The sequence below is a fragment of the Strongylocentrotus purpuratus genome, unplaced genomic scaffold, assembly GCF_000002235.5.
Source record: "Strongylocentrotus purpuratus isolate Spur 01 unplaced genomic scaffold, Spur_5.0 spur5_scaffold_13, whole genome shotgun sequence".
NCBI lineage: Eukaryota > Metazoa > Echinodermata > Echinoidea > Camarodonta > Strongylocentrotidae > Strongylocentrotus > Strongylocentrotus purpuratus.
The window spans coordinates 6,183,887-6,203,916 of record NW_022145598.1 but is presented as its reverse complement, the minus strand read 5'-3'; the positions used below and the strand labels follow the sequence as shown (position 1 = coordinate 6,203,916).

General features: G+C 36.1%; 1 protein-coding gene across 2 annotated transcripts; it reads right to left on the bottom strand.

Moving 5' to 3' along the window:
- Positions 1-5,626: 5,626 nt before the first annotated feature.
- LOC105438995 lies at positions 5,627-18,720 on the bottom strand. 2 transcript variants are annotated; one of them, XM_030982775.1, is made up of 3 exons: positions 18,439-18,720; positions 10,735-10,840; positions 5,627-8,997 (listed from the first exon to the last, which is right to left on the bottom strand). In XM_030982775.1, exons 2-3 carry the CDS (start codon positions 10,785-10,787, stop codon positions 8,010-8,012), a joined length of 1,041 nt encoding a protein of 346 aa, XP_030838635.1. In that variant the 5' UTR covers positions 10,788-10,840; positions 18,439-18,720; the 3' UTR covers positions 5,627-8,009. The 2 variants fall into 2 exon arrangements, with proteins under 2 accessions (XP_030838635.1, XP_030838634.1); XM_030982774.1 differs by lacking the exon at positions 18,439-18,720 and adding an exon at positions 13,811-14,370.
- Positions 18,721-20,030: the final 1,310 nt, after the last annotated feature.

Below are 20,030 nucleotides of genomic sequence, written 5' to 3'. Positions count from 1 at the left end.
AAAACATTATGGAGAGAGAAATGTGTAGACTTTAAGATTCCTAATGTCAAGTTCATATCGAACTACCAGGGAGGTTCGACATTCCCTCTCTTTAAGCTCATATATCTCAGTCAAATGTCATCTATCTTTCACACCTATCTTCTCATTATGATCTGTATATGTTACACTTAATATCTTGAATAACGACGGTCCTGTCTAAAAATGAATTTCTCGGCATTTTAGCGCACAGCGGAAGTGAATTTTGAGAGAAGTCTTATCTCTCACTTTCGTATTTTATCCATCTATCAAGGCTTCATAATTACATGTTCCTAACTCTGCATTGTGTCATTTTTCATTTAATGGGAATCACTAATAACCCGGGTGGTGTCAACAAGCTATAGTTGTCAACATTGCTAATTCCTAGATGACCTACAATTCTTGATCAGTACTTCAGCAGGTTCATTTAAAATTTCATGTTGAACTTTTATTTTGAGCTTTACTGGTAACTGTACAACTGTGTTGAAATATGCAATTATACAAGAATTTAAATTTCGTCTCGATGTTAATACGTGACTGAGTGAAGTCTTCACCTACTAACTAATTAATTATCTTACCTTTCCCAGAGAATGATAAGAGTAGTAAAACTGTTAGTAGTAGTGGTAGAAGTAGTAGTAGTAGTAGTAGTAGTAGTAATAGTATATAGTTGCAGTAGTAGTATTTGTTGTTGTTGTTGTTGTAGTAGAAGAGTAGTAGTTGTTGTAGTAGTAGTAGAAGTAGTAGTAGTTGTAGAAGAAGTAGTAGTAGTTGTTGTTGTTGTTGTAGTAGTAGTAGTATCATTATTATTACGATAAAGTCTACGGAATTGTTTCCATTGCGTCGACCTAGCTCGTCCTAACTTGGCATTCAAATTATAACATGACGAAGTGACCCGCATTTATAGACCGTGACTGTATGCATTCTTAATTGACCATGTTCACCTCATTCAGTCAACATTTCATCAAATGTCTCTCTCTCTCTCTCTCTCTCTCTTTCTCTCTCTCTCTCATAAAAATGTAATATCCTGTTTACCTTGGAAAGGCGTGCAGCAGGATCCCTTCATTATCGGTAAGGTATCGATATCAAGCCGAGCTACTTGACAGCTAACTTGAAGAGTTAATCCTACTTAATTTCCCGCGCATAGTGCTAAAAGAGAAAACTTACCTTAAGTCAACATTAGGTCAAGCCCTACTTATTACTCTTTAAAATATTGATGAAGTAATTTCATAGCAATTCCAAAACCTTTTGCACTGCCTGTAGAAATCTTGTTCCTATTAAATAATATGTCAGTGTAATCTGTGATATTTACACTTCAAAAGTTGGTGATCAGTACTGATGATATCCTGGGCTTATAGCGCCCAATACATAGACGATGTCTCTAATCGCTTTACAGCTATATTATTACCCCAGTCATCGGATTCAGGCTTGTCCTCACACTGTGAATGCACATTCTCCACACCCTGGGGAGCATTCCAGCCCGGCGTCATTCTACAGACGCTCACAATGCTTAGCAAACAAAAATGCACATTTAAGATATGGGTGGAGGATGGCAAATGTTGATTAATGCCTTGTCGAATGACTTGTAAAAGTGTAGGCTGGGTTTGACCTTAAAGCTTATCTGCCGTAGTTTACAGGAGGGATTAGACTGCCCTGCAAGGTCACTGGACAGGTGGTTATCTCATCAACTCAGCTCTCAGTTAACATAAGAAAAAGAGGATCATGGGGGACCACTGGTCACCGATTAGGCATTGTTTGTTATATAGAGGGCGCAAGTAGTTACAAGTAGTGCAGTGGGCCTTTAAGATTGAGAGTCAAGTGATTGAACTACCCCTACACAAGGCTTTGGAAATGGCCTTTGCTTTTAATGTTTATGCCTGTGCGATAGTGTTACAAACGAGACAAGTTGCATCATCTAGGTGTGTCAATGGCACATTAAAACCATTAGGTTAGTTCAGTCAAATTACTGACGAGAGATAGAATGGTACACATTAATTGATGACACCTTGTGGAATCCTCGGTTAACCTATAGCACGGGCTGAAACCATGACGCTGCAGTTTTATCACGATCGAAACCAGGGATTGTACACCTACTGATGACAGACATAGAGCGTTTTTCTTCATTATCCAGCGCCTACTTTTTATGTGAAGATGATTATAGGTTCATCCATGTTATTTAGGACTATCGAATTCATTGAATCATCTATATAAGTATCTACTGCTCTTTGATTACCCTCATACGTGTATGTTTATTCGAAGTTACGTACACGTGTAAAAGATATGTGGAATTCAATACAGCGTACATTCAACGTCCTAAGTTACAGAGACTGATTATTAAAGAAAATATTTATGGCAGATTCAAAATTAAAAAGCGATTAATCTATAGGAAAGCATAGAAATCAGAGAAGTAGACTTGTAGACAAAATTATGGAATTTTAAAAGTTGTTATCCGTATATGTATGGGCCCTTCAAATTTGCTGAATTGGTAATGTCACTGAGACGTAGTGCACGACAACTTTCCCATTTGTTTAAACACATATTCCATGACTACGTGATAATTCATTGCTAATTTGAGATTCGCAAAGATCTAGTGCTCTTATATATCAAATATTCATATATCTCTTATTTATGGTCCAATTTATTTCGCATATTCTCAATTCTGTTTCTCTTCTTTTCTGCTTTCATACAAATGAAATCATTACAAAGGTTTGATTTCCCTTGAAAGTGATTATGTAATGTGACGAGATTACGCATGAGATCTATCATTAAATACTTTCAAATATGCATTGTAATAGTGTTACGTTAAATTGTTTGATCGTATACCAGTGTTCATTGTGTTTAAATAAAACAGTGAATTTATCTACCGTTTAAAACAAATATTTCCTACGTTTGCCAATTCAACAAAAGTGGCTATATTCAGTTAAATTTCTAATTAACAAATTTTGTTGATGTTTTTTTTTTCTTGTTTATATTGTTGTCTATTCAAATAAAAATTAGACGTCTCAGCCTGGACTTGATTCGACGTCCATCTTTATGAATATATTCTCTTTGAGGAGAAATTATGTAGAAGAGAACGTTATCTAGAATACGCAAGGTAATTTCATGAGCACAGTGGAATCTCCCCTCCCCTTGCATCTTATGGCATGCAGGGTTCAATTCAATTCAATTCATTCATTTCCATTTTCATTAAAAAACAATACAAAGATATATGCAAAAATAAGCATTTGCAATATGTACGAAAATGAAAAAAGGGAACAAACAATGGCCTTGTTGGAGGCATAGTTCCCCGAACAGTAGTTACTGTAAGAGATTTACTTACAAACAAAAACTAAAAAGGATACATACATGACAGGAGCACCATTCATGATAGAAGCAATCATTACAAAATCATAAATTTGAACACAGTGAAAGGTAATGTAATTATTAGTACAATAATCATTGATATTTAGATATAAGATGCTGCTTCAATTTTCTTTTAAATAGACGCCCTTCGTTAAAAGCTGGTTATGTGTTTTTTATAAAGAAATAATGACTGCGCTTGGGAGCTAGGCTAGCTGTAGCTGATGAAGACATCAATATATAATGAAGTTAATGACTTTCTACGGATATCTGGACGAGAAATTCAACGTCATTCCCTGTAGAGGGTCATTGGCAGTAACCCAATGTCGTAACCTAGAAATCGTGTTCATTTCCTGCAGCTAATTTATCTCTGCTTATATTCCTTGCAAACTGGTAGGGTAAACTTCCTATAATATAATTGGTAATGATAATACAGGTATACAGCTGGATTACGCCATGATGCCTGTTAGTTTAAACATGTGCTTTTATTTTCGTTTCTATTAACTTGAATTCGACTTCCTAATTTCTTGAAGTTGCTGGATTTGTGTTAATGGATATGCAATTATCAATGCTTCAAGAATCCGTATTGCTGCAAAAGACACAACAAAACAAAACAAAACAAAAAACATGATCAACCACTCTTAAACCCTGTCCTCCCCGTCACCCTCTCTCTATCTTATTCTCTCTTTATCTCTCCGTCTTATCTCTCCGTCTCTCTCTCTCTCTCTCTCTCTCTCTTTGTTCTCTCTTTCCTTCTTGATTTCTCTCATTCACCTCATGACCCCTACCTTCCTAAAACATTGAAATTATATCTAGTTTCACAATTCCCATGTTTCTCACACTTTTTCTTTTCTTCCAATCTCTTTTTTCCTTCTTCATATTTACCACCGTTTCATGTCTTTTCCGTTCCCCTCTCCCAGTCTCTCTATCTACCTCTCCCCTACGCAGGCCCATATCTCCCTCCTATCACCCTCACTCCGTGTATATATATATATATATATCTGTGTTTGTCTATGTATCTTTCTTTCTTTTGCTGTTCTAACACTGTCTTCTTGTACTTCTTTATACTTCACCTATTTCTCTGTTGTCATCATGAACTCTTAAAGGTAATATAAAGTTTTGGTACTGGTCATGAACTTGGTTCAAATGAATATATTGGAAGCATATACGATCCTACAATATTCAGTGATCGTTGTCGTGGTCGAAATCGACTCTAAAGTTATGAAATTGTAAATAATAGACATTTTATGTTGAATAGCTCCCTCTCAAGCTCAAGATATTAATTAAGCTATAAAACAATGCTTAGTGACTAAAATCGACCGATTAGCTATTGTCGTTCGGAAATTATGTACCACAACTACCTACTCTGAGATTTTCATGGTCGCAGCTACTATTGTACAGCCGTAGGAGCTATTTGAAATTTATCAAAATTTACCGGGAGCACCGGTAAATCTTTATATTCAATTTTTCTCGAAAGCAGAAGTGTTTTAGGGACTAAAATTTCTGCTGTTTTTAATACATCCACAGGGGCATCCAAGTATATCAAAATGGTAAAGAATTACTATCCACCCATTTTTCAAAAATTCAAAAAAAACTTTGTAATACCTTTAAGGAGGCCCCTCTTGCTCCCTTCATTTCTATACATTTGTTTGTTATTACAACATCTTTCTCCCTCCCTTCCTCTCTCTCTCTGTCTCTATGTCTCTATCTCCCCCTCTCCCTTCTCTCTCTTTCTACCTCTCTCTCTGTATATATTATATATAAATATATATTCACTATCTACATGTACCTATCAAGCTCCTCTCTCGGTCCCACGCTCTCCCACTGTCTCTCTCTCTCTCTCTCTCTCTCTCTCTCTCTCTCTCTCTCTATTTCTCACACTGTCTATCTATCTTTCTCTCCTGTCTTTCCCGCCCTCTCCACCCCTTCTATCTCTCTCTCTCTCTCTCTCTCTATCTCTCTCTCTAACTCCCTCTCTCTCCCTCTGTGTCTTTTAAACCCCTTTTTCTGTATCTCTCTTTAATGCTGTTAGCTTCCCCTCACACACACACACACACACGCACACTTACTTGATGCGAATCACACCTAACTTCTCCCCATCTCATATCGTCCTTTGACAAGCCAACACTATTTAAGTTGTTTATCTATTTCTTCTCTATTTTTTCTAATCGCATTTATACATAATCTTAAAAGATATTTAGTGTAGTAAATCAATTTATTTTCTACCTCATAATTCTTTTAGATAATCAACAATGTGTAGCCGAAATTGCAAAAGTTCAGTCTCAGGTTGTTCTTTGAAAGTTTATTCACACAATATCATAATGGTATAGTCTGTAGAATACAACAATACTTTGAATAATATATTCATCAAAATCAAGAACTTGCTTGATTCTTACGCATTTCATGCTATAATCAAGTCTATATTTCGGTTTTTGCATTTTAATAGTCTAATTGGAACAACACAATTATAATAGGTGTAATTATAGTTTTAAAAGCAAACACATGTAATTGGAGTGATACCAAAGTCCTTAAAACGCTTGAGTTACAGCACAATGAAACAGTTCGAGATTTTGTTGAGATGGATGCTTTTCTTATGCTTTAAGATAATATATTCACTTTTCACCAAAGTAATTTACATAAATGGGATTTAATATACTTGATAAAATCTGACATAACTGCATGCGTCAATACACCACATAGAATACGACAATAACTATGATTAAAAAAGTACTTTCCATGTTAAAATACACAAATATTTTGTTTACACAATGCATCGTACGTCTTTCCGTCTTAAATAATTAAAGACATCATTCGAACTGTACTTGTAATCATTACCAGCATCAAAATATAAAAACAATATTTTTCCAGCAATTATTTAAATGTCTGTTAGTACATAATGACATTATTTACCTTTAGAAATTACCCGAGGTACTTTAAAATAAGCCAAGAGTATGTTGTTTATGAACGTCAATATTACTCTTGTTCACAGCCTTCTATCTGTGTATCGAAGAATGCATAGCATTGTAAATCTATAACTCTGCATCCACTCGACACATTTAAAAACAAAAGTATTTTGCATTGAAAGGACATTTTTAGTTATAGGCAACATCTATTTGCCAGCGTCTTATACAAGTGGAAGTGAGAAATGTTTACTTGTAAAATTAATCATATTATGTACTTTATGAAATACATGAAGATATGAGTGTATAATAAATGCTTGTATCAGATAAATGATTTACTGATTCGTTAATACTGCGGCATAATCAAATTGCGATGATTTTACAATGATCAAAGTGAATTCAAAAACGGTAATTGTCTCTGGAGACCTACATCGTAAACTCAAAATAGGTATTATAGACCACTACACTCAAGCTGCTTACTATTTTCGTAGACAAAGTAACAAGATATATGTCTCTAGTGAGATTGAGGGACTATGTACCTATCTTATGTGGGGTACGTAAAGGGGTTCTTTGTGAGAGAGAGGGTGGGCAGCCATTGAACCCGGGGTTAATATCCGTCCGCTATGTCTGTACCGGAGACGCCGCGTGCTGAGATTTGCACACCTTAGCTTCAAAAAGACACCCTATATACCTTGATCACAGGACTTCAGATTGAGGTATAACAGATCAAATTTATTACTCGATTTTCAATTTTAGATACTGTCATTCCCTGTCTAGCCTTTGACCACATAATACTCGTGAGTGACCTTTATAAGGAAATTGAAGTCGAAAATTGAACATCAAGGTATTTCTTGTAATCTTGTTTTCAATCAGAGATAATGGAGTATTTTGAGTGAGGTTGTTGTTGTTGTTTGGGATTCTAATTTAAGTTGAAATATGAAAGCCATCTATTTTTAAACTTGTATGGATACTCTTTAAATCGTTTTGACTATTACTTTTACTCTCGGACAAGTTAGGTTTGTGTGGCGAGTGTGTTTTTACATGTTTTCCAGCCCTTGACATGACACCAATGGCAAAACCCTCGCTACTAAATTTATAGAAAACATTATTAGGCATGTTAGTAGATTTTATTTTTTCGAAAATTAAAACAATATTTATTTTCAGAGGACCTCTTGTAAAAAAATGTGTCATAACAAGACAATAAAAGACTGCTGGCAACAGTATCTAAGCTAAGGTTTACCTGTTCGAGGTGACTGGCAGTGAGTCAAACCTATCTATTGTTAAAGTTTGTTTCTTCTTTGTTTCTGTCTGACGGTGATTTTCCACTATGACCAACCATTTGTTGCCGCCTTACAGGAGGCGTCATTTGGATTGCGTTATTAATTGCGCTAATAAAGCATTTTGAGGCCATCAACCCAAACATCTTCAAGTCAAAGGGATGTTGTTCTTGCCCATTTACATTCACTGTCATGATCATGTCCCTTTTACTTTGCACGCTATTGACGGTACCAGTCATAATAGACGCGGAGTCCTGCGTCAGGAAGATGACGCTGCCCTGCGTCAGGAAGATGACGCTGCCCTGCGTCAGGAAGATGACGCTGCCCTGCGTCAGGAAGATGACGCTGTCCTACGTCAAGAAGATGACACCTCGTGGACAACAGACATTCATCGTAATCATACAAGGTTACATACGCTGTAAAAACATAAATCAGGAAGATATAGTAACTAATTAATAAATAGCCAGAAAAAACGTTTTACTTAGATGTTGTTAAAATGATTTCTGTTTGAGGTTTTTTTCAATGAAGGGTCAAGGGTGAAATAGACGGGAGTAAACCGTTTTGGTGCGACCGATGGTTTATGAGTAGACTTGGTAGACATTGGAAGTTTCATCTCTACGTGGTCGTATTCGGACGTCATACTTTGTCTCCAGAACCTATTACAGCGCCATTTGGGAGCTTTTGATCCAGTTAGTCCTGTCAGCGGAAACCGTCCCTCGTTATACTGACCTTTCTCAGGACAAAACTTAGGTACAGTTATAGATTGGTATCGTTTTCTGTCATCTTTTTTCAGTGGCTTTTCGACTCTTGCGATATGAACTTCAATATCTTCGTATCTTTCAGGTCCCCTTGCTGCTATTTTCCAAGGATTTTGTCTACTAAGTGTGTCATAGATGTTTCCAACAGATCGACCCATCTGTGTTGGAGGCGTCATTAATCGATTGTAATCACACTTCGAAGTATCCTTCCCCTTTGTAAGATCCTCACAACTGTCTAAATTAGTCACACAGAGATTTGTCAATGACTGAAATGTCCTTTGTAACTTTGTCTTCTTATTTGCACCAAACTTTTTCAGCTTCGCCGTTGCCTCGCTGGCCTTGCTCTTCGCATTTGAGGCAAATCCTTTTTTATTGTCCTGGGCAGGAATCTGGATGCTCTCGTAATAGTCACCCGACTTCCTCAAGTCTGGTTCTGACTTCCGTAGGTGGTTAAAATGTTGCCTCATTGGCACTGTTTTTGACTCTTTAAGATGATGGGTGAAGTGTTCCTTCATCGATACATTGTCAGTGATATCAACAATGCTGTAGCATAGTGCTTTAGCTGGTTCCTTGTAATGTACCTCGGAGTTATTCACTTTGGACGATGTTGTCTTTGACTTCTTTTCAAACAGCTTGGGTTCAACTAGAAACGAGCGGCCAGATTTGCTGGGTTTGGTGTTCTCATACATGTGTTTCTTCTTCTTAGCCTTCCTGTAATGGATGAAAATAAAAACAAAGAGGTTGAATAGGGAGAAATATCAACATTAAAATATATTATCATACGAATAAAGGAGCTTCATTTCCACAATCGCATACTATACATATTATAAAGAAAGGTGACCAGCAAAATGATTTAAAGGGCTTATAAACATGCATTTTTATTTATATGTAAAGCTATATTGAATCGGACAGGCATGTTTTTATTGAAAATAGTAAATGTATAGGATGATCGCCAGTAATTATGCCGAGATTATTTGAACATGTATTTGTAAACATACCTAGGATTTGAATATAAATTCATTTTTGTTTGTTTGTGTTTTGGGTAAGTATTTCGTCAGTAGATTGGCAGTAATTTTTCTTTGACACTTTTTCTATCAAATTATTTGAACGACACCCTGAATTTATAGAATAAATTATTCGTATTTTAGTATTTCAAATCAAATATTGTGAAGGCCATATTTTGACATATGAGTCCCCAAAATAGCTGCAACTCCTTTCAAAATATCTCGTAACTATTCAAAGTCATTATCAACTTCTAGTCGCCAAGTTGAGCCCGACACGACCCTCTAAAGTTCTTTATTCACGACCAATGCCAACAAATTTGAGTTCCAAGATTCTATAAATGTCAAATAAATCTTGAAGCGGAAACACGGGCTGAAGACTTGGATCAGTGACGGAAAGATCTCCCTGATCAAAGATGAAATGATGCTCAAGAGTGGTTGACAGTCTGTCTCGTAAAGTATTAAGATCTTATTTAGTGTCCTGCCTAAAAGGAAATCACCAACTTTATTTGGAAAAGCTGGCTGTGTATGGTCAGAAAAAGAGCTCTTCAAAGATACAACTCTATTATGTTATTTTAGATGGTGACGTATAGGTTTAGGGAAAATTTCCCGATTGTATCAATTCATACGTTCTATGAATATTAAAAAGGGTCAATTTCCAACTTCTTAAAGATCATGTATAGACCAGTAGCAAGTATTGTGTAGTCAATATCAAGGCAATGTGAAAGAGTGGTATATAAGTTCGTCGCGACACTTATAAACAAAATCCTGTTCTGTAGGCTTCAGTACCTTCACCTTTACATCATGTATAGATTAACATTTAAATAGAGGCACTACGTAGTCATAATTACTTCATGGGATGAATTAAGAACTATGTCAGACGTCCTGTAACCGAGGAAATAATCATCATGTTCATGAAGAATTTTCAAAGGGCTATTGACATAACGGAATTCAGTCAAACTGCGTAAATTGAATTACCTTTTTTGACAATTCTATTCACCCTTGGGCCCACAGCTTTGGATGAAATTAAAAAGCATTCAGCGAAATTCTTTATTTGTTGCTTCATTTTCAAGTGTTATTGTTTTGAGGTTTTGAGTATGAAATCAAAGCGCAATCATTGGTTGCTAATTTTTAGAAACTGTAAAGTCAGGAGGAAGACGACAGTCCGCCCTACCCCTCTAAATAAAACCTTGCCCTAGCCAGATTTTCAAAAACCTGCACAGTATTTCAGTATTTCAGTATTTTCTCCTATTCATAACATGAAGATTATTCCTGCTTAAGATTCTAGAACCAATATAAAACTTAGACTTTCTTTTTTATTACATAATCTTTTTCCTCTAACATAACGGGCTTTACATTACTTTTTCTGTAAGAATCGGTGTGTCTTTAAGACGTAAGTTCGAAAGGTCTAAATGATAGAGGGTTGTGCTGTAACTACTCCTCCTACCTTCTACGTCGATAGATGAAGAGATGAATTAGTCCACACACCATAATCACCATAGCAACAAACACGTAAAGGCTCGTCTGGATTACAAATGAAGTCTGAGGGCGCCCTGAAAGTTAAAAACAAATTAAAAACAAATTAAAAAATTGTTACAAAACGGTTGTATTAAACATTTGACCAGGACAATGGATATAGTGCTAAATGTCTTGATATTGAATATATCCAGACTTTGCTTTCTTTTGAATTTCCATCCAACTTTTCACTAATTACTACTATTAAGTTCGTTAAATATGACGATGTCTATATTTGTCATGTTTGTGCTATATCTGAATTTCTCGGTAAAGGTTAACAAGATTCTTCCCTGCGGAGGTTCTATTTACTCTCTTATAAATTAATTTATGTTTCATGACACGTTGAGTTATCGTGTCTTGTACAGATATGATGAAATTACTTGCAGAAAAACCGATATTATATTTCAGTTTTATAAGAACCTTACAGTAAATATTGAATGTTTTCTTAACATACATGTACATTACAATCAATTATCTCCTTTTTACAATTTCTTTTCATTATATACATCGTTGATATCTTGAGCATATACAAACACCATGGAGCATTAGAAAGGTCTATACTGTAAATTTAGGATCCACTTTGATAATAACAAAATAGTCCGATTTTAATATGGGGGAAAATCAGCACTTTGCTATGTCAGCTGGCACTCTCGGTATGTTTTGCAAACAAACAAACATATACAGTAAAACATATACACAATATACATATAACCCCTAACGATTTGGCAAGTGAACAATAAACGATAAATAAGATCTGTGTGAAGCAGCAGTAATCAGTGCAGACATGAGCTTTCAAATACTAATCGCACAACAAAAACATTCGATAATATTTACAATGAAACAGTAATCCCACGAAATCCATAGGTAAACAACATTGAGAATGAATATCTATGTATTATATCTATTACATTGAAATTAGTTATGAATATGTTTGAAAACTGTTCAATATGGATTGCTTGGAAAGGTGCACCACAAAATCAGACTTGGAATATGTGAAATTTCGAATGTGCAAGCGTTAAACAGCTATTATTTTATTATTTATTTTGTATCCAAAATGATCGCATCCCTAAATTAGGATTTATATATAATTTATTTGTAATGCTAAATGTTTGTCTTGTTCCTTAGAGACGGATTGAATATACAAGAAACCAAAGTCATTCTGAAATCAGCCGCATAATTTGCCGAGGTGTTGTAGCATTACGTTGCATATGGTTGGCTAAGTGGGAACTTTATCTATTCCATGAACTTGGATTAATAGTCTGTCACCAGAGCTTAACACACCTTGACTAAGATTAATTTCCTCTTAAAGAAATAAATCGCTTATTTCTCAGAAAGCAAAGTCAGTGTGAACGTCGAAGCAGGCTATTATAAGTCGCGTAGTTCCCTTAGTGATGCTGTTGATCGCGTGTGTTAAGCTAATATAAATCAAATGGAAAGAGGTGGGGAATGTCCTTATGAATCCCTGTCAAACAGCCAAATCTGCCTAGCCGGAGATGTTTAATTCTACGCAATTACCCCGCCACTTGAGAAGTCCAAGGCACAGCCCTACTAAGTTAAGACTTCCAGCCCCGGAGACTTATATGCGACTTTACCCTGGGCCTTAGTAATGTGTACACACTACTGGGCACGCTTGTCGAGTAACCCCTTTGGTATAACTAAGGTTTAATGTTTTGAAACGTACCACAAGATAACCACACCCGAACATGACAGTAATCTCTTGTTATTAACGGATTCATGATGATGTCTTACTTAAAACTTCAACTAAATTAAAGCCTGTGTGTGAAACCGCTACATCCCAGATTAGGTATATAAGATGAGGATATTTTGCTTTAAGCTTGGCAGGATCAGTAAATACTTCCTGTTGCTTTTTTCCACTTTAATTTCTTCACAGAACGACATACAAACATCCCAAGCCATGAGGGGATATTGCGTCAGGACTAGCTCCTGCATTATTTTTGAAATTTTCAGTCCTTAAAATAGATTCTCAAATGTCTCCGCATAAATATTTAAGTCCACTGAGATATCTTAAGAGCTACCGGACGTTTGTGTATGTTGATATTGGTTATATGAAGCATGTTTCGAGAAAAAAAACCAACTCGCTGTGTTTTGGCATGTGTGGAAGTTCCATATCTACATTAAATATAGTCCAATATTTCTTTAGGATAAAAAGTAGAAGTAGTTATCGAGAGAGATATATTTAAGCCAGTGAGTGGCTTTCATAAGTCATGAGAATGATTTTGACATACACGAATTATTCACAGTGTGATGAGTATAGGTAACATTGTAACATTTCTATAATTTATATATATTTTTGGTTATAATAATAATAATGATAGTGAAGATTTATAATACGCCATGTCTGTCAAAAAGACACTCATACCATGTAAGCATACACCTTGCCCGCTTCAGAATGAGTGAAGTATTACTGCTCACAGTCGAGTGGTTAGAACATTTGAGTAGAGATGGAAGGTCGTGGGTTCAATCTCCGGCATGGTATAAAGACGTGTCATAATGGTAAGATGTTCACCTATAACTACGACTTATTCCTCTGTGAGGATTCCAGAAAGCCATTGTAATTCATGATTTTCAATTTCTATGTGGAGTGAAATAATGATGGCATGTGCTTGTTAGATGCAATGGTATCTCATTTTGTAAAGCAATATCAGTCCATACCTTATGCTATCATTCTCCTTCGTGTATTAATTTCTTCTTTAAGGACAATAATAAGCGACATGAAACCGTACATAACAAAATAAGCTTCCTATTAAATGATATACGAATCTCTGTTGTGCCCCATTATATCTTCATGTATAACAATAAATATACTTTGACCGCACCACTGCAAAAAGACACTTCATCACACCAACGTCTTTTTTAAGTAGAATTACCGAATAATTATCACAATTTACAATGTTATAATCGATGTATGAATTCACATACCATTTTATATGATTTAGAATAAGATCTAAGTTGAACTGAGAATATTATGAGTATCAAAGTCATCTTACGTGCTGATTTTGTCAAACTATGATGAGCCATAAATGAGTCGTCTTCGAAATCAGATCTAAAGTTTGCATGTGGGCCGAACCTCGCACTGTTGAACTTGCTTAGTCCTTTGGGTGATTCCATAGTATACGTGGCAGCGGGTCAAAGAATACACTCAAAACATTGAGGAGGCTTCTACCATGACACGTTGGTTAAACAATCATCCAATCACACTTGCTCCGTAGTATACTTGTTTCAATATGATAGATGTCTAACAGGCAGATCTTCTTCAAAATAGTTCATTCTTAAACATTCGTTGCAAACACGATGCTGTCTCACAATAACATTCCTCGATAATTGAATAAAAGACAGTTCTCAATGTTAAATCAAAGGAACCAATGTTTACCAACAGATCCAAGAAATGTACTTCTGTTCAGAATATATTTGCTTGAAGTGAAATGAGAGAAGTAGTTTACACAGTAATGATGAACGTTGTCTGACTGGCGATGTGACTCAGTGTGCGATCTGAAATAAACTCTGCTTCTTCCCCCAAAACACTGTCGATGATATACTTAGGCTAGGTATGCGCATGCGCATAGCTTCCTCTCCTACTCTGTCAAGTCGGTATATGGCAGACTATTACGAGTAGGTAAGTTGTTTAGTTGGACGTTTACCACGTAAACGTGTGATAAAGATATGTCAAGATTATAAACATCATATAATTTAATTCTTGGAATATGCCTATATACATCAGACAGTTTCTCATGGGATACCTGTATTCTGAGTATCAGAGACCTCAGTATCAGAGGAAGCGGTTTACCCATATTATATTTGTAAACTGAGTTTTAACACTGTTCATGAAGTTTGTAAAATCATTATCCATTTACGGTCACAGGAAGATGAAAAATACTTATTTGAAAAAAGCACTCATCAGATTATTTATCTAAAACAAAGCATGCTGTGTACACCGTTTACACTAATGTCTATGTTAATTTAGATTTGCCACTCTCCACCCAGGTTAAGTATATGGGTACCAGATATGCAGAAAGAAAACTTTCTTGAAACTATAATAATACTTTCTATGAAGCCCAGTAGATTCTTAATATCATCTTTATTGTTATTGAATGGTTTAGCATATTTCCATTCAAAGAGCTTGCATATCTAAATGATAAATGGACGATTTAGCCTAAAATTCTATTTCAAATATAAATATATTACGTGAATTGAAAATTGATCCATTCACAGGAATATTGCTTTTCCCATTACAATCCAAACATTGTCAATTCAAATGTTGGTAACTAGTTTTAAGCCTACTAGACGATCCTGATCCGGATTAGAATAACATCTTTAGAATGATATTACATTTATGATTTAATTTGTTAATCAACGACGTTAATGAATTTGTGCTGGCAGTTTGGGATTTCGTTTAGTTTTAGTCTATTGAGTGTAGAATGCAGATTTGTCTTGAAAATCATATCATAACGCGAATCACGTGACATTTTATTATCCGATACGGTTTGAATGTATGCACCCCATCAAATGGCAATGACATCCAACATGATGGAAGGGATAATCACCAGGGCAATGTCATAACCCTTGTTGTAGAATCGCTATAATCTGGGATCAGGTTTCCTAATCTATGCGACATAAGCTCAGGGTGAGCAAATGGATGATCCCGAATGTTCTGCATATTGTGGGTTTCGTTTCGCTTTTTTGATCATGAAAGAGAGATTTAGTTTTAATCGGAAATCTAACGATCACTCCACCTGCCACGATGATACTTGATGAAGAGGCCTCTGATATGATGACTCAATCGAAGACTGGGGGCTCAAACTACTTTATCAAAAAAATTGTAATTATCCGTTTCTCTCAAGGTCATCTATTTGTCACCCCCTCCCATTCCTTTTTATCTCTCTCTCTCGCTTTTCATTTCTCTGTCTCTCTTTCACTCCCTCCCTCCCTTTCTCTCTCCGTCTCTTCATCGCTCTCCCCTCCCCTCTCTCTCTCTCTCTCTCTCTCTCTCTCTCTATTTATCTATCTTTATTTCTTTCTTTATTTCCATTTGTCAAGCTATCGATCCCTTCCTCTCCTTCTCTCATCCCCCACACACATTCATCTCTCTCTTTCTTTCTCGAACACTCTCCACCCCTCCCCCTCTATCTCTCTTTCTCTCTCTCTCTCTCTCTCTCTTTCTCTTTATACCTCTCTTTCTCTACTTAATTTTCTCCTTAGTGATTGAAACCAATTGATAGTGAAGACTTTTGAAATATCCAGAACGATTCCACAACATTGTAATTAACATAAGCTTCTGTGACAACGGATCTTATTATTCTGTCAGAAAAAAAATCCCTGAAATTGATATGCAGACTTATTTGAAAATAGATAGATGTTGATTACTTGTTTGTTTGTTTGTTAGTTTGTATAATTATATGCGTGTGTTTTTTTTTTGTTGGGGGGGGTACTCGTTTTTTACCAACATTTTTCGCTATCGGAGGCAGTCAAACACTGCACATTCAAAACTGAAGTGTCATTTTGCAATAAATCAGTTTTTAACTTTTTTAGTTTACATGTAGTTTGATCACATGGCGGGCCCTAGTGGGACCGATTTTTAATCCTCTGACCCGGCTACTTTTTAAGTTAACTGAAGTAGTCTCACAACTAACATTAATCAGACGGAGCTTTAGAATATGATGGATTTTAAATAGTTTAACACTAATTAATATTTTGAGAAAGTTAATATTTTTTCCATGGCTTGAAAGACAACAAGAAACAAGTATATCTTATCAACTCTAATTTGAATTTTGTTTTGTGTCGGAACAAAGCTGACGTATTAGTTTTAACACATGTACGCCCCCAAATAAGTAATTAACAAACCTAAGTGCTCTCTCCCTATAATTATAGCTTGATTAGATATTTGTTGTGGGCTTTGCTTCAATGTCAAATATCCTGTTTGTATATGTTGGGTGTGGCAGTACAAAGAAACCCCACTCTGTTTTCATTAAAAAAATTATTCCAAGATTGATGATCTTTCCTCGAAGGATAACCACAACACTCTTTCATATAACCAGTTGATCGCCTATTAAGGATGCCTATAATGTGGGCTTCCAGTAGTGGCTTAATTTAGCTGCAAACGTGATGTAAGGGTAACACACCCCCTCTGCGCCAGCCAGAGATGGAGGCCAGACAGGTGTTCTCGAAGTCTCGGTCTCGACCTGACCCCAAGATCGAATGTAAATGAACGCGATCAAGAAGATTTAATTTATATCAACTATGGTGTCAGCTGTGTCTACGAGTATTCCTTAATAGCATTATCAATGTAAGCAACGCTCACTATTAGCTTCATTGCAAATGCAAAATGCAAATATGAAATATGTGAAATAAAACACCTCGGTGAGAGGACAAGAACAAACAAAAAAGCTTTAATGTTTTTATCAAATAGTTCCTCACTTCGATGAGGCAATTAATTTCACAGGACCGTCTTACCATAACCATGGACTCTTTAACTAAACGTTGTCCATGACAAAAACTGGTGTATATACCAACATAATATGCTATGAGATTTATCTCGTCAAAGATACAGATACAGATACAGGTTAGGGTTAGGGTTGGAATTCGGTTTGAAGGTTAGGATTTGTGTTATTATCAGGGTAAGGTATAGCGTTTGCTCCAGGATTCAATTTGAACATTCTATTAGTAAAATATTGACCGTGGAGCGATTGCCACCAGAGCATGTGTCGCTTTATTGAAAGCCTATTCAAATTCAGTTTTAAGACATTTCGTTAGAAACATATACGATTTAAAGGTACTATGTCCCATTTGTAGGCCAAACAAATGAAATGGTTAAATCCCAACTGCATTTGAAAGATAATACCGGTACTAATTTAGAACTTTCGTCAAAACGAAAGGTTTTGAAAAAGTCTTTAAGTGGGAAAATAACTATCACTAGTTATCGAATTGACTTTAGCGATTGCCAAAGATTCAACCAGGCCAATTTGGTTATTGATGTAGACAAATGCTCATAGGGCTTGACAATATCTTTAAGTGGGAACATAAGCAACCATTAGTTGTCGAATCGACTTTAGTGATTGCAAACATGTTAGTAATGGTCCGATTTTCAGACCCTTGTACCGAGTGGTCGTCCGTTTCGTGCTGCGCAAAGATTCAATCATGCAGTTTAACTTTGGCCATTACAAGCAGTAGGTAATTGGTGCAGACAAAGGATCATGAACCCTTTACAGCTCATTTTATGTATGTTATTACCAAAGAGGGAAAAAAAGAAGTCAGTCAGTCACTCAATAGTAAACTATCTAACAGTGAAGTCTAGAAAGTAAACGGGTTTTCTTGCTTAGTTTGAATATAAGGACACTGCTAACATTTAAATTTCACAGATAGGACATACGAGACATAATCATAATTCCTGCAAAGTTCTACAGAATTTGATGTTGGCTGCAAATGGGACATAGTACCTTTATTTTAGATCATAGAGTTATGGCAACACAGGATGACCATCAGTCAAATAACCATATTGTTCAATTATTACATGAACAGTAAATGATGACCACGAAGAACCAACAAAATACTAAATTAAATGGAATGCGTACTTGTATCATAACGAATAGTTAGAGAAAGGAAATTAATTTGACATACTTACCGAGGTTTTATACAATCTTCAACCAGTCCAGTGGAGTTCCAGAAGAAAGGGGCACACGTGGAGCAGTGTCATTATACCGACGATAATATTCAAGTCATGAAATGTTTTGATAATATTGTGACATCGGACCGATACAAGTCTACAACATCCTAGAGCGTACGGAAGTGGGCTCGGTATTCTTAATTAATCTCCTCCGAGTTTTCTAGCGTAGTTATCTCCCTAAAGCTGATGACATGCGAGGGTTGGACGCTGATAAAGCAACATGGCTGTCAACACTTCTTCACTAAATAAGAAGACACGTCCTAACGTCATACTTTGTTGAAGTTTGGTCACGATATAACAGCACATGACTTTAAGTGAGACCTGGGATATTTATCACTCAGAGAAATCTCAACTCTCACTTAAAAAGAAAAAGAAGGGTTGAAAATATAACCTCCCTTTGATTACACCGATATCGATGAATATTTAACCGCTTTGTAACGATACTTTCAGCCGGTGCTTGTGTTAACATGGATATGGGTATCGACAATAGATACATTGTAGCAAGTTTACCATACAGTTCAACCTGTGCCAACTTGTTAAATTTCAAAGCTTTTATACATTTCTTATCATTTCTTTTGATTGATTTTAAACAGTGACGAAACTTTTCTTCTCAAATGAAACTTAGGATTGCTTCACTTCGAGAATTGCAAAAAATAGTAATCTAGGTTGGCGAAAGAACTTGAGAAATTATATAAAAATATAGCATTTCCCTACATGTAGACAGTCACGCTTTATAAATTACGAGGAATAACTGACAGGTTTGGACCACAAATTCATGCCACATGTTCCATATATCAATTTTTGTGTGCAATGCATAAGATGTTTATCACGACCAAGGTAATTATTTTTCATGTTGATCATTCCAAATCCTCACACTTCACATACTTTCAATCACAATCGAATGATCAGTACTCAACTTTATTTATTTTTAAAGCACATACTCCGATGATTGACGCACAATGTAAATATAATTATTGGAAATTATACAGTTCAGTGACCACCTTGCCAAACCACGATAATCTCAAGTATTAATGAATACAAGGAATCATGACCAAGCAAACATACCCTGGACTGATCAACTCACCATGAACTATTAATAGTCTGCCATATCCCGGTATTGTGGTCAGTTCTCCTTGTCCTCACTTGGCATCGGGCCGATGAGTTGTGTGGGTGTGGGTGAGGGTGGATGAGGGGTGTGGGGGAAGGTATATGAATGTCAATTATAGGGTCAAATCAGGACATAAAAAGGCGATGTTACCTCTATCTAATACAATAGGGCCGATGAGTCGTGTGGGCGAGGGTGGATGTGGGGTGTGGGGGAGAGGTAGATGAATGTCAACTATAGGGTCACTTCAGGACATGAAAAGGCGATGTTACCTCTATCTTACAATAGGGCCGATGAGTCGTGTGGGCGAGGGTGGATGAGGGGTGTGGATGAATCTCAATTATAAGGTCAACTCAGGACATAGACAGGCGATGTTGCCTCTGCCATACCATGATTTGAATGTTGTTACTTGTTATACCTTTGAATGGGATAAACAGATAACCGA